Consider the following 15,774-nt stretch of genomic DNA (forward strand, 5'->3'; position numbering starts at 1 on the left):
ACCAACCTCTCTCCCCCAACACACATCACACCCCCCCCACACCTCCTCCTCAACACACTCCTCCCCCCCACCTCCTCACACCCCCCCACACACATCTCACCTTACCCCCCACACACATCTCACACCCCCCCCACACACTCACTCCCATACACACACACACCTCCTTCACCCCCCCCACACACCTCCTTCCACCCCCCCACACTCCTCACACACCCCCACACCTCCTTCACCCCCACACACTCGCTACCCTCCCATCGCTACCCACAAAATACCATTTGATTTTTATTATAGATAATTATAAGATTAATATAATTTCGAGATAGTGTTTGTATTGTGCGAGAAGATAAAACTTGGTAAATGTCAAATGAAAGTTCCGAGGGAAATTATATAGTCATAGGTTTGTTATGGTGGTGTTGGTATATATTTGTGTCTTCTGGCTGTTAGTGTGAGTATTTTTGAGTGTTTAGGCATAAAGGTTGTAGACGTTATGGGATCTGTGAATGTTAGTATTGTCATTAATTGGTGAAAGTCACGGGAGTTGTGATGTTGAAATAATGGAGTCACAGGGTGTAAAATGGTACTGTTCTAACGTGTGTTGTGTTTTGGTCTCCACAGCTTTGTGACACCGACGACTTCATCCATTACAGCAGCGCACCACGTCTCAAGAGCAGTCACCCTTCCAGGGGGTTCAACACCGTGGTAACAGCTACAAAAACAGCAGTAGTAGCACAAACAGCAGCAGCAGGCCCGTCAAACCGCAAGTTTCATCAAGAATGGCTCCAGATCCCCGTGGACAAGAGGAATCCGGGCCGGTGGGATCCATTATCGCTGGCCACAGGATCTCCCTCAACGTCCACTACGACAATGATGAGCCACAGCCTGGTGAGTATTTTCAGATACCCTTTTTGTGCCTATTTTACATATTTATCTTTACGTTTGTTGCTGCCATGGATCAGGTCCATTTTATTTCACTAGTTATATATGCCAAGCCCGTGTCCAGAGAAACCTGTTTATATAGCTAACGGCATATTCGACCTACGCAATAGCCCTCTACCAACACCCTCCTAACTCGGCCTGTTTTTGTTGCAGTATAAACTCGACAGGCCTCGAGCGTCCAAAGTGTGTTGCTTACGTACACTGGTCATGTCAGTGTCTCTTGCAAAAAATTATTGGACCCTGACTCACTTATAATTTGTAACTATGCCTCTTTCGCCAAACGCTATTTTTTTGTCTTCAGTTATTTTATTTAACTTTTTCTCAATTGTAATGGAAATATTCACGTGAACTTAACTCACGCGAACAGAAATCTGCCATATAAAATATTTCAGCCCAGATATATTACATAAAGCATAGTAGTGAGAAGTGTTACGACACTTTTAATGGTTGAGTTAAGTTCAGAGTGTTCATTAAATTTTTTTTCAACTAGAATTTACAACTCTACAACAGCAATGTCTTAAATGTATTCTGTCCTTCATAAACTCGCCTGAATCGTCTAGAATATGAGATACAAGGCCATGGGTTTGTTCTAGCCTTGACTAAACGTCCTTAAGCGATTCCATAAAATATTAGTCCTGTATTAAATTAATCGAATCACGCTTTAAACTTTAAGTAGCCTTGTGGTATTAATTTAATCCCTACTTTGTACAAGGTTCGATAACATGATCAACGTATCGTTACCCTAAATCTTTTATAAACTTTATTGAATCATGTTTTTGGAGAGGATTATAAAACAAATTCTGTTAGGTGTTTATAAAAGCTTATTGCTGAAAAATAGTACATAAGGTGTAACAGTGTACCATTCACCAGTTGGCCAAAGGATCGCTTGTTCGATCACGGGGCAATCATAGTTTACTCGGCTGTACACTAGTACTGTACTGTACTTTACATTTAGGGAACGAATGCGGTCGTGTGAAATGACCTCCTTAGTGTTTAGTATATAGTGTCCCGTATTTTACTTTGTTCCTAACGGGCAGTCGTGTCAAAGGGAACTACTTCACTTGCAAGTGTCAGTAGGCCCAGGTAATAAGTTTATGTACACCTTGTGTTAATTATATTACTCGGAATTACCATGAAGCTACACCACAGTTGTCTTAGGTAAGTGTTATGATTGTCTAACCCTTGTACATAACCAGCTCGGGACAAATGTTAGAAGGGCATGATCCATGTAATTATAAACACCAGTTTGTATCCTTACCAGTCAAGGCGGTGGGCGGGGAGGTAACACCGTGGAGATGGTGGCGAGTACTGGTGCGCTCCCCCAGGACACCCCAGACAGGTCCTCCACCAACAGCAAGTCCGCCCTCCTAGATGATCACCACAGAGACTCGTCAAAGAAAGCCCCTGCTGACCTGGAGGAGGGACAGAAGATAACCCACGTTGACAGTGTAATTATGGATGAGGTGAGTACAGTACTGTATTACTCGACTTCGGAAGAAAGGTTATAAAAGCTATTGGTGGAATGTGTATGTACCCTTTGGAACTAGTGACGAAATTCCACGGGCGTTCTTTTTTCTTGCTTGTACGGTAAATACATACAGTAGTATAGTTGATATTGCTTATTTGTAACCTGAAGACTAACCACCTCCCACTAACCAAACCATCCAGGTAGCGTTAGGGTGATTAACCAGATGAAATAAACTAGAGGCTAATCTTCATACGATGAAGGTATCTGCGTTTTCGTTGGATTAAAATGTTTATTTTTGTGTGATTCTAGTTTGGAGACTCTTAAGTCCAGACGATAGTCTTTAGGGAGATACGAGTAGCAATAAACCGTACTGCGTGCACACTCCTATACAGAGTGTAAGTATATACGCCTGTATATTAATTGTTTGCCATTCTAGTATAACTTCCTCCACATCACTTCTTGTCACACTGGTGGAACCACCACTTCCGGTAGATATGGCTATTACTAGCAGCGTCGGGTGGTGGGAGGAGTAAATGTTTTGGAGGGAGAGAGAGAGAGGCTCGGCTCGGCTACATGGAAGTGTCCTGGGAGTTTCTAGGTGTTATTAGTACTGTATGTGGAGGAGATGTGTTGGGAGGGGGGAATCGTTGCGATGTTCAAAAGTGACTGCCTGTTGCACTGAACCCCAGTGGTGGTATTCCGGAAAATTGGTAGGGAGAAGCGATCGGGTCGAAGCAACAGATGCCATGCGCCGCTGGAATAGACGCGGGTTTGTTTGCCAGTGGGGCTTTAACGACACACAACATCTTGGGATTATTGTGCACTGTCTGCCGGATACGAAGTGAACAAGACCAAAACATTGTCAGCTCCTCAGGATCATGGGGGTTCAGTGCGTTACGGTAAAGGAGAGACTTGTTTTATAGCCTGTGAGTTGTTGGTGGTGTGGGCTAGTTAACTCTTTGAGGACCATAGTTGAAACTTTCGCTCTTTGGGGACGATTGTTAAATCTTTCGCTGGCAGGCGATGGTTAAAGCTCTCATTATTTGAGGACTATATGCTATATTTTAAACGGTGGTTTGAATTAAAACGTTTTGTTGGTAGGTATCCCATCTTCAGAAATAAGATGGTAATGCTCTTCTTATGTTGATGGTGGTTTAAGTGAGGTGTGCTCTGTAGCTGCTTGCCTCGATTTCGAATGAATGGAAGGATATGGAGCGCACCATTAGACATGAAGAGTCATTTGCCAGTGGATAAGTTAAACCATTAGGTGTCCACCCTTCCCCAGTCGTAGTATAATACCTTACGTGCTTACTGTGGTGTAAAATAAGCAGTGAGGAAATGGTAGCTGGTAGGTTGGTTCAGGAGCCGAAGTCTATATCATTACACCCCCAACCAGGCGCTTCCTCCAGTCGTGCTTCAGCAGTTAAGACATGACCACTAGGAGCAAAAACCTAAGTGATATGTGAATGCAGTGTTGAGAGAATAAAAGATCTTCCAAAGCTTCGAAATAAAAGTAGTTAAAGTATTGAGGACGAGTGTTGCTATTTTTACAATTTGTTAAAGAAAGGTTCCCATACGAAATAAGACTGGAACGTCTTTCATGGCCTATCCTTGGTTAGATCGACTGACTCGACCATAATTTGTTCAAATTCACTTTTATGTACATGTTGAATCTGTTGCCTTCTATAAAAATTTTACTGATTATAGTATTCAATTTTTAAATGTTCCCTTAAAATCACTTAATATTGTATAATGGGACTGGCGTCTGTTTTGACGAAAAATTAAAATTTTCAGTCACTCCACTTACTGTCTGAACGGTTTATTAACAACCTTCACATTTTTGTTTTTGTGAACTTGATGCCGCATTGAGTGTTGTGTGGGGTGGGGTGGTGTTTGTATGCCTGGTAACGGCAGCGTTTGAATAAGGGGGAGGATTTCTTGTTCAGTTGTTCATATTTACAGCTGTGTAATTTACTCGAGAGAGGTGGGCGGTTTGTGTTAACGCATGTGGAGCATAACCGTCACGAGGTGGGCGTAACAGCAGGTGAGAATGTGGACGTGTCTGACCCCCTCACCACCAGGCGACAGCTGCACCCCAAGATCACTTCCCTCCACGCCAATTTTCACCCCCCTCCCTTATCTCTTCAGTATACGCCTTTAAAATAATAATTATAAGTAATTTGGGAACGGAAATGGTTCCTGTAGATAAAAGCTGTCGTTTGTGGGTTGCAAGATTAAATCACCGTGCATAGAACATGCTGATCTCTTGTTATTCAGATAGTTACTTTTCACTTTTATCCTCTTCGCTTGGGGCGGACAGGATTGAAATAATTTGCACCCCATGGACAGTGTTGCTGTAGCGAGAGATGTGTTTAACTACCAAAATGGACAATGGGAATTAAGGTTTTTGTGGTGAACGAATCTAACCCGTTTAACGTGGGGAACGAGGTTAGCTTAAATAAATAAGTAGATAAGAGTGGTGTGTCAAGGAGCCCCCACTGGTGCTGGGTGAGGACCGTGAGGTTACATAGCTATTCACCCAGGTTCCAGAGAGGCCAAGGTGAGGTAGTGTCACCTGATACTGTATACTGAACTAGTTCACAGTCGATCGGCGCCACATACTATTGATGGGATACTGGGACTCGAGGACTATCCCCATACTATGTGGACATAATGCGGAAGTTGTATTTTCAAAGACTTGTGTAGCATATTTGTACATCCTTATTTATCTGAACAGCTGGCAGTAAGATGACGTATTTTGTGTTTGCGTTGTATTTATTCCGACAAAGGAAATGCAACTGTCGTTTGTGTTAATGTAAGGAATTGTTCCAGAATTAGCTATTATAAATTATTTTGAACCAGTGGAAGAAAACAGCGGCGTCGACTTAACAACTTTGATTAGTTTGAAATACAAGTATAAACGAAAATTCCGCAGGGCATTATCTGAATCGATAACACAGGTACATAGAGCCAGTGTCTCGGTTTGCCATATTCTTTGCAATCTCGTGTTGGTGAAATGTATTATTTATATGCCTTGCCAGAGAGCTGAATGCCAACACAAGACACGAGAATACTTAACCACAGCATAACAGACCACCGGTACAGGGGAAACCCCAGAAGGTTAGGCTGTTTAAGATAGTAGCCCTTGTTTTGTCTTGACCACCTTGTGATTTGCCACTTGTAAATCTTGATCTGAATCCTGAATTGGAACACAGGTTGTTATTTTACCGAATGTTTGTGGTGTGACAGTAAATTAAATTAGTGACAACAGCTATTGAAGGGTTAAAGATTTCTTAAGTATTGTGAACTATTCTCAATCCACTGGCTTGTTAGGTGTGTCCTACTTCTCCCTTTCTTTCAACCAGATCTTGAAACCGATAAAAAGTTTTAAATACTACCATCTGTTCAACGGCTCGCCCTCCCGGTACACCTGACATTGTAAAAGATAAAAATAATCACTCCTAGTATACAAGCAACAAGCTTTTCAGACGCATAATAATCTGTTAAAGGCATTCATGTCCCCCCATTGTCTCTGCCCTCCCTCCACTTGTCTCACCTCCCCCACTTGTCTCTACCCCTCCCCCCCCACTTGTCTCTACCCCTCCCCCCCACTTGTCTCTACCTCCCCCCCACTTGTCTCTACCCCCTCCCCCCACTTGTCTCTACCCCTTCCCCCCACTTGTCTCTACCCCCTTCCCCCCCCACTTGTCTCTATCCCCTTCCCCCCCCACTTGTCTCTACCCCTTCCTCCCCTTGTCTCTACCCCTTCCCCCCTTGTCTCTCCCCTTCCCCCTTGTCTCTACCCCTTCCCCCCCTTGTCTCTGCCCCCTTCCCCCACTTGTCTCCTACCCCTTCCCCCCACTTGTCTCTGCCCCTTCCCCCCACTTGTCTCTGCCTTCCCCCCCACTTGTCTCCTTGCCCCCCTTGTCTCTCCCCCCACTTGTCTCTTCCCTTCCCCCACTTCTCTTTCCCTCACTTGTCTCTGCCTTTCCCCCCCACTTGTCTCTTCCTTCCCCCCCCCCACTTGTCTCTATCCTTCCACGTCTCTCCCTTCCCCCCTTGTCTCTGCCCCCTTCCCCCCCCTTGTCTCTGCCCCTTCCCCCACTTGTCTCTACCCCTTCCCCCCCTTGTCTCTCCTTCCCCCCCCCACTTGTCTCTGCCCCCTCCACTTGTCTCTTCCCCCCCCACTTGTCTCTGCCTTTCCCCCCACTTGTCTCTACCCTTTACTTGTCTCTACCTTCCCCCCCACTTGTCTTGCCTTTCCCCCCCCCCACTTGTCTCTACCCCTTTCCCCCCCACTTGTCTCTACCCCTTTCCCCCCCCACTTGTCTCTACCCTTCCCCCCCTTGTCTCTGCCCTTTCCCCCCCCACTTGTCTCTGCCCCTCCCCCCCCCCCACTTGTCTCTGTCCTTCCCCCATGTCTCTGTCTTTCCCCCCCCACTTGTCTCTACCCTTTCCCCTGTCTCTGCCCTTTCCCCCCCCACTTGTCTCTACCCTTTCCCCCCCCCTTGTCTCTACCCCTTTCCCCCCCCTTGTCTCTGCCCTTTCCCCCACTTGTCTCTACCCTTCCCCCCCACTTGTCTCTACCCCTTTTCCCCCCTTGTCTCTACCCTTTCCCCCATGTCTCTACTTGCCCCCCCACTTGTCTCTACCCTTCCCCCACTTGTCTCTACCCCTTTCCCCCTTGTCTCCTCCCCCCCACTTGTCTCCTGCCCTTTCCCCCACCTGTCTCTGCCCTTCCCCCCCACTTGTCTCTCCCCTTCCCCCCCACTTGTACCCCTTCCCCCCCCACTTGTCTCTGCCCCTTCCCCCCACTTGTCTCTGCCCCCCTTCCCCCCCTTGTCTCTACCCCTTCCCCCCCTTGTCTCTGCCCTTCCCCCCTTCTCTGCCCCTTCCCCACTTGTCTCTGCCCCTTCCCCCCCCTTGTCTCTACCCTTCCCCCCCTTGTCTCTACCCTTCCCCCCTCCTTGTCTCTGCCTTCCCCCCCTTGTCTCTACCCCTTCCCCTCCCCACTTGTCTCTACCCCCTTCCCCACTTGTCTCTGCCTTCCCCCCCCCACTTCTCTACCCCTTCCCCCCCACTTGTCTCTACCCTTCCCCACTTGTCTCTTCTCCCCACTTGTCTCACTCCCCTTCCCCCACTCTGTCCCCACCCTTCCCCCCACTTGTCTCACCCCTCCCCACTCTGTCCCTTCCCCCCACTTGTCTCCCCCCACTGTTCTCTCACCCCCTCCCACTGTCTCTACCCTCCCCCACTTGTCTCTCCACCCCCTCCCACTGTCCCACCTCCCCCACCTGTCTCCACCCCCCCCACTTGTCCCCCCACCTCCCCACCTGTCCCCACCCCTCCCCACCTGTTCCCCACCCCTCCCCACTTGTCTCACCCCTCTCCCCACCTGTCTCCCCTCCCCCCATTTGTCCCCACCCCTCCCACTCTGTCCCCACCCCTCCCCCCACTTGTCTCACCCCTCCACCTGTCCCCACCCCTCCCCACTTGTCTCCCCACCCCTCCCACTTGTCTCACCCTTCCCCACTCTGTCTCTACCCCTCCCCAACTTGTCTCTCACCCCTTCCCCCCACCTGTCCCCACCCTCCCACTTGTCCCCAACCCTCCCCACCTGTCCCCACCTCCCACTTGTCCCCCCCCCCACTCTGTCCCCCCCCCACTTGTCCCCTTCCCTCCCCACTTGTCCCCCCCACCCCCTTCTCTACTGCCCACCCCTCCCCCCACCTGTCCCCCACCCCTCCCCACTTGTCCCCACCCCTCCCCCCCACACCCCCACCCCTCCCCCCACCTGTCCCCACCCCTCCCCACCTGGTCCCCACCCCTCCCCCCACTCTGTCCCCACCCCTCCCACTTGTCCCCACCCCCTTCCCCCACTTCTCTCACCCCTCCCCCCACCCCTACCCCTCCCCCACTTGTCTCCCTTTCCCTTCTCCCCCACTTGTCTCTACCCCTTTCCCCCACTTGTTCCCCCACCCTTTCCCCCACTTGTCTCTACCCCTTCCCCCACTTGTCTCCCACCCCTTCCCCCCCACTTGTCTCTCCCCTTTCCACTTGTCTCACCCTCCCCCACTTGTCTCTCCCCTCCCCCACTTGTCTCTCACTCCTCCCACTTGTCTCTCACTCTCCACTTGTCTCTACCCCTTCCCCCCATCTCTGTCTTACCCCTCCCCCCACTTGTCTCTCCCCCTTCCCCTCACTTGTCTCTACCTCTTCCCCACTCACCCTTCCCCTCTTGTCTTTACCCTCCCCACTTGTCTCTACCCCCTGCTTCTACCTTCGTACAACGGTCAGCAAGCAAGCCATTTACCGGTAAATACGAATAATTGTCTAGTGTTGCGAAATAAAGTTACCAGAAGGCGGGAACTCTGTAAAGCAGCAGATCGCTTGTGTGGAGGCTGTTGCTTGCCAGGGGGGAGGTGGGCGGAGGCGGAATGAGGAAACGGCAGTATTGTAGGCCGGGGAGGCAACAAGGGCGACTTCTTTTAAAGCCGTCAATAGAGTTGCGTGGTGTACATTTCGGCATTACACAAGTTCTCTGCATTGTTGTGGGAAGAGAATTCTGTAAACTTTATTTTAAGCAAGTTACTGTTAACCTCTTCCGCTATATTGGTTGGGAGTGACGTTAACCTCTTCCGCTATATTGGTTGTGAGTGACGTTAACCTCTTCCGCTGTATTGGTTGGGGTGACGTTAACTCTTCCGTTGCATTATTGGCTAGTGACGTTAACCTTCCGCTGTATTGGTTGGGGAGGACGTTAACCCTTCGCTGTATTGGTTGGGGAGTGACGTTAATCCCTTCCGCTGTATTTTCATAAGGATGTTAACTCTTCCGCTGTATTGGCCAGAGGATGTTAACCCTTCCGCTGTATTGCCAGAGTGACAAGCACCTCTTCCGCTGTATTGGTTGTGACTGACGTTAACCTCTTCCGCTGTATTGGTTGGGAGTGACGTTAACCTCTTCCGCTGTATTGGTTGTGAGTGACGTTAACCTCTTCCGCTGTATTGGTTGGGAGTGACGTTAACCTCTTCCGCTGTATTGGTTGTGAGTGACGTTAACCTCTTCCGCTGTATTGGTTGGGAGTGATGTTAACCCTCTATATTGGTTGTGACTGACTTTTAACCTCTTCCCGCTATATTGGTTGTGACTGATGTTAACCTCTTCCGCTGTATACAGACTGACGTTAACCTCTTCCCGCTATATTGGCTAGACTGATGCTAACCCTTCCGCTGTATTGCTGTAGGACTGGACGTTAACTCTTCTCTATATTGCTGACTGACTTTAACCTTCCATTATATTGCTAGACTGACGTTAACTCTTTCCGCTGTGTTGATAGACTGACGTTAACCTCTTCCGCTGTATTGGTTGGGAGTGACGTTAACCTCTTCCTCTATATTGGTTGTGACTGACTTTAACCTCTTCCGCTATATTGGTTGTGACTGACGTTAACCTCTTCCGCTGTATTGGTTGGGAGTGACGTTAACCTCTTCCTCTATATTGGTTGTGACTGACTTTAACCTCTTCCGCTATATTGGTTGTGACTGACTTTAACCTCTTCCGCTATATTGGTTGTGACTGACTTTAACCTCTTCCGCTATATTGGTTGTGACTGACGTTAACCTCTTCCCCTATATTGGTTGTGACTGACGTTAACCTCTTCCCCTATATTGGTTGTGACTGACGTTAACCTCTTCCTCTATATTGGTTGTGACTGACGTTAACCTCTTCCCCTATATTGGTTGTGACTGACGTTAACCTCTTCCGCTATATTGGTTGTGACTGACGTTAACCTCTTCCTCTATATTGGTTGTGACTGACGTTAACCTCTTCCGCTATATTGGTTGTGACTGACGTTAACCTCTTCCGCTATATTGGTTGTGACTGACGTTAACCTCTTCCGCTATATTGGTTGTGACTGACGTTAACCTCTTCCGCTATATTGGTTGTGACTGACGTTAACCTCTTCCGCTATATTGGTTGTGACTGACGTTAACCTCTTCTATATTGTTGTGACTGACGTTAACCTCTTCCTCTATATTGTGTGACTGACGTTAACCCTTTCCTCTATATTGGTTGTGACTGACGTTAACCTCTTCCGCTATATTACAGACTGACGTTAACCTCTTCCCCTATATTGTTGTGACTGACGTTAACTCCTTCCGCTATATTGGTTGTGACTGACGTTAACCTCTTCCGCTATATTGGTTGTGACTGACGTTAACCTCTTCCGCTATATTGGTTGTGACTGACGTTAACCTCTTCCGCTATATTGTTGTGACTGACGTTAACCTTCCGCTATATTGACTACTAACCTCTTCCGCTATATTGGTTGTGACTGACGTTAACTCTTCCGCTATATTAGCTGACTGACGTTAACCCTTCCGCTATATTGGTGACTGACGTTAACCTCTTCCATTGGCTGTGACTGACGTTAACCTCTTCCGCTATATTGGTTGTGACTGACGTTAACCTTCCGCTATATTGGTTGTAACGACGTTAACCTCTTCCGCTATATTGGTTGTGACTGACGTTAACCTCTCCGCTATATTGTTGTGACTGACGTTAACCTCTTCCATATTGGTTGTGACTGACGTTAACCCTTCCGCTATTGGTGTGACTGACGTTAACCTCTTCCTCTATATTGGCTAGACTGACGTTAACCCTTCCTCTATATTGGTTGTGAGGACGTTAACTCTTCCTCTATATTGGTCAGACTGACGTTAACCTCTTCCCTTATATTGGCTGTGACTGACGTTAACCCTTCCGCTATATTGGTTGTGACTGACGTTAACCTCTTCCGCTATATTGGTTGGACTGACGTTAACCTCTTCCCTCTATATTGGTTGTGACTGACGTTAACCTCTTCTATATTGGTTGTGACTGACGTTAACCTCTTCCTCTATATTGTTGTGACTGACGTTAACCCTTCCTCTATATTGGTTGTGACTGACGTTAACCTCTTCCTATTGGTTTGACTGACGTTAACCTCTTCCTCTATATTGCTGACTGAGTTAACCCTTCCTCTATATTGGTTGTGACTGACGTTAACCTCTTCCTCTATATTGGTTGTGAGTGACGTTAACCTCTTCCCATATTGGTTGTGACTGACGTTAACCTCTTCCCTATATTGGTTGTGACTGACGTTAACCTCTTCTCTATATTGGTGTGACTGACGTTAACCCTTCCTCTATATTGGTGTGACTGACGTTAACTCTCTCTATATTGGCTTGTGACTGACGTTAACCTCTTCCGCTATATTGGTTGTGACTGACGTTAACCTCTTCCTCTATATTGGTTGTGAGTGACGTTAACCCTTCCCTCTATATTGGTTGTAGCAGTGTAAGTCAGAGTGGCTCCCTAAGGTGTTGGGGGTGTCGATGTGTGTGGGGTGGTGTGTGTCGATGTGTGCAGGCTTTACCTCATTTGGCGAGTCTGTTTTGAACTAGCTGGTACAGTATACTTAGTGATGGCAGAATATTTCAGACTTGTAAATGGCAATTTTTCCAGCAACTGTTCCTTTCTCTTGTTAACAGATCTTTGTCATTTAAGTACAATGAAAGACAAAAGTCGTGTCGTGAAATTTGGTGAAAACATATGCCGAAGGGTTAAACTTTTGGTGCGCTCTGCCTTGTGGTAGGGGGCTCTCATAACGTTTCACGAGTTATATTTATTTTTCGGACAAAACCGCGACACTACTTTTGTCGTTGTACTTCAGTTGGACGAGCGTTATGTAGAGACGGAGTGGGAGGACGAGGGCTGGCCGGTTAGTTGCTTATTAGGAAAATACGTTCTGGTCTTTCCGGGGATTTACTTTTTGATCGTACCATTTATCTCCAGGTTACATATAGCAAGAACCATCTAGGTGTAGCCAAAGTGGGACATTGTAATCATGTGGGTGACACTCCCTTACAAGAGAAAGTAAATACGGTATATTTTGTACGGTGTTGACCGATCAGTCTTCAAATTGACATTAGCAGTACACTGGTAGTAGTTCCAGGTGGTTTCCACATTCAGTTGATGTTTACACAATCACGCAACATACTTAAGGCGGATGTATTTATTTATTCCTTTGTAGTCATTTGTTTCTTTGTGCGAAAGGTAGTAGGGTGATGGCAAAATGTCAACATTGAATTCTGGTGCAACGAAGACAACATTACCATGATGGACAACACTAGCAGTCATTTACCAATCTCTTTGGTGGTGCCTAGATCAATATTTTGTGACTGATTTATGTTGATTTTATTTTTAAATTAATTAATGCAGCCTAGAGCAAACCTACGTTTGTGGTGATTGATGACTACAAGAGTAACAAGTGGTGTTGGTGGAAGCCGGAAGGGGTGGAGTGGCAGGAGGGGGTGGTGGAGGGCAGGTCGAGCCACCAACATTCCTTCTCGATAAAGCCTTGTCGAAGTTGTCGTTGGAAAGGACATATTTTTCAGTGTTTCTTGGTGGCTTGGGTGTGGTCTTCGAGTACGTACTAAATTATATACCATTTAATATATTTCAGTGCTAATTAGTGAAACTATTGTCAGGGTAGCGATTAATATTAATGAGGAACTGGTTAGTTAACGGTAATCAAAGTGAGAGTAGGTTGTATTAGGCCCCCCGGTAATGGGTAGGATGGGTCAGATATCAGTGGTGTTACCATCCTCCGCGGGCCAGCTTAAAGTTAAGGGTATATGATGGGATGTGACAAATATTCGCTGGACAAAACTAACCTAACTTCACCTAACAAACTTAATAATGTAACTCCTAAACTGTCAAATGAGTTTTGGTCTGTACCTGTATGGTGGATTCATATGGATTAATAATAATAATAAACGGTTTATTGAAAAAGCATGGCAGCCGGAAGGCTGAAAATATACAATTACATAATTGGGGAATGGGTCTTTTGATTTACAAATGATGTACAAGTAACATAAGTGATACAAATATGATATATAATAATTAGGTGTTGATAATTTTTACAATGGTTAGGACTGGGCTGTTCTTGTAGCAATCAGTTCGTGCTCGTTTGGGCTGGAGGGGCTGGGTGTGTGGCCAGGACAGTAGCTTGGGGCAATGCAGGTGTGCTCCATCCAGGTCAGGTCAGGTCAGGTCAGATCAGATCAGATCCAGCCGCACCCAGTATTGCTGTGTTTTTGTGCTTTTCCTTCGATTAGTGCAGCTTGAGAGAGATGCTGTGGGGAAGTCTTTACGAGCTAGATTGTGGCCTTGATACTAGATTAAGATTAAGGACCGGGTTTTTAAAGATATGTTTTCGTTTTTGTTCTCGTAACAGGAGATGTAACTACTCTCCTAACTTAAAGAACAACGGTATTGTCTAAAATTGTCTGAACTTGATCTGAAGTTGTGTCTTAGTGAGTCTGTCTCCAGGGTGTCTGTCTCTCCAATGTTATTAATTTACTATACTTACCGGTCTCTGAAACTGAATGTTCACTTGTTTTACCAAAAGAAAATCAGTTTCCTACGAAAACGCGCACACAACAGCGCACGCACGCACACACACACACACACACACACACACACACACACACACACACACGGTATCCAGGTGGCATGCGGGAGAGTTAGTCGGCCCAAACATATCAAGGGTCCTGTTAATTTACCTGCGTTGGTGACAACATAAGAATGGAGGAAACTGCAGCGGGCCTATTGGCCCATACTGGGCAGTCCTGTTTACACCCAACCCTTATTGCTCATATAAGCATCCAACCTATGTTTGAAGCTATTCAGCGTATTCGAGTTAATGTGATATTTGGTAACTTGTTCCATTCATCCACTACTGTTTCCAAACCAGTGTTTACCTATTTCACGCCTAAATCTAAATTTGTCTAATTTAAAACCATTGTTATGAGTTCGCTCCTGGTTGGATAGTTTGAGTACGTTTGTAATGTCCCCTTTGTTTAGCCCTGATTTCCATTTATACACCTCTATCAGGTCGCCCCTCGCTCTACGTCTCTCGAGGGAGTGCAAATTAAGATGCTTTAACCTGTCTCTATACTCAAGGTTCCTAATGGCCGGGATTAGTCTTGTCATTCTCCTCTGAAATCTTTCCAATGATTCTATCTCCATCCTGTATTACGGTGACCTATCTCCTAAGATTCATTTGCAATTAGTGGCGTTGATGGAGATTGGAACCACCATGATTAGGCAGGGAGCAAGGCAGTACTGTACAGGGTTTGGGTGAGATAGTTTTGTGTACCCGTCAACCTTGTGGTATAACAAGAGTTATTTGCAAATTTACAGTTAATGAATGAGTAGTGCAGGTAAGCGTGGCGGTACCTACTGTACGTGTGGTACATTAGGTATGGTTTCTGCTAGTTGGCATGTACGGCAGCATGGCACTCGGCATGATGTGTGTCACTTGTGTTAGCAGTATCCAGAAATAGGGCACATGTAGTTGCCAACTTATGACTAAGGACGCCAGCAGGTATTCTTATTAACTAAATATTTGAGCTTTTACCTTTCCATAAATATTATAATTTACAACGTTTTACATAGAGGTTACTAATGGTGTTTTATATCTGTTGGTGGGGGTCATAGCACAGTCTGTAAACAAGGGTAGAGAATGCAAGATGTGGGTTACCTGGCGTACTTGTGACGTCATACAAGAATGTGACGTCACGAGTTCTGGGCGGGATCAGGTCGGGTGGGGGGAGGGGCTGGGCACATATGGTGGGAGGGGCAAGTGGGTGGGGTCAACCTCTTGGGGGTTAGGGTGGTAGCGGAGTCGGCAGGGTACCGCCGGTCGAAGGTTTGTGGCAATCATGAGACAGTCTCTTGGTGGCTTCGAGTCCACCTGTAGCGTTGAATTGTGAGCATCGCCAGTCTCACTGAGTGTACCTCTTGCACTACTGACTTCAGTGAATATCAAATCTGAGAAAACTTGTTCTCAACTTTGTTTTAGAAATTGTAAATAGTGGAATGTATTAAACTCGAGGACCAGACATCACTTGAAAGAGTAAGTAAAGTTTCGTAGTACCTTGTTATGAATGGTGGAGAGAATGTTTTGTTTTTGTTTGTTTTTTCACTACAACTGGTTGCAGACATGGGTTCGTAGCAGGTCACGGGCCAAATATTTATGGAAACCTACCTAATAGGCTATTAGGTCAGGTTGCCAGGCTTCCAGTTTAGGGGTACCTCAAACGTTGTGCGGTCTTGTCACATTTCTGCTGTAAAATATACTTACTGTTCGTGCAGTTACCGTATCATGACCGTTAACATCCATTTGTAATCGACGGTAAAGGAAAAACCGCTGGCATCAGTTGGTGGCAAGACGGGAGATGGTTGTCGCTACCCTGGTCCTTACCTCTCAGTCGGACAGTCCTACTCCAGTCGCTCATGTTACTTGCCGGAAGTCTTGG

At 46.6% G+C, this 15,774-nt stretch overlaps 1 protein-coding gene across 3 annotated transcripts in view; it reads left to right on the forward strand.

Annotated features, from left to right (window-relative positions):
* Positions 1-734: 734 nt before the first annotated feature.
* The window catches only part of LOC121869433 (long-chain-fatty-acid--CoA ligase ACSBG2-like), a 39,915-nt gene continuing 24,875 nt past the window's right edge, over positions 735-15,774 (forward strand). Inside the window, exons 1-2 of one of the 3 annotated variants that reach the window (XM_042370781.1) lie at positions 735-882; positions 2,198-2,399. In XM_042370781.1, the coding sequence (XP_042226715.1) occupies positions 2,232-2,399 (168 nt within the window). In that variant the 5' untranslated portion in view covers positions 735-882; positions 2,198-2,231. Of the gene's footprint in view, positions 883-2,197; positions 2,400-3,206; positions 3,304-15,170; positions 15,372-15,774 lie in introns of those variants that run through there. The other 2 variants (XM_042370789.1, XM_042370797.1) reach the window with 2 other exon arrangements.

The sequence above is a fragment of the Homarus americanus genome, unplaced genomic scaffold, assembly GCF_018991925.1.
Source record: "Homarus americanus isolate GMGI-L3 unplaced genomic scaffold, GMGI_Hamer_2.0 scaffold32583, whole genome shotgun sequence".
NCBI lineage: Eukaryota > Metazoa > Arthropoda > Malacostraca > Decapoda > Nephropidae > Homarus > Homarus americanus.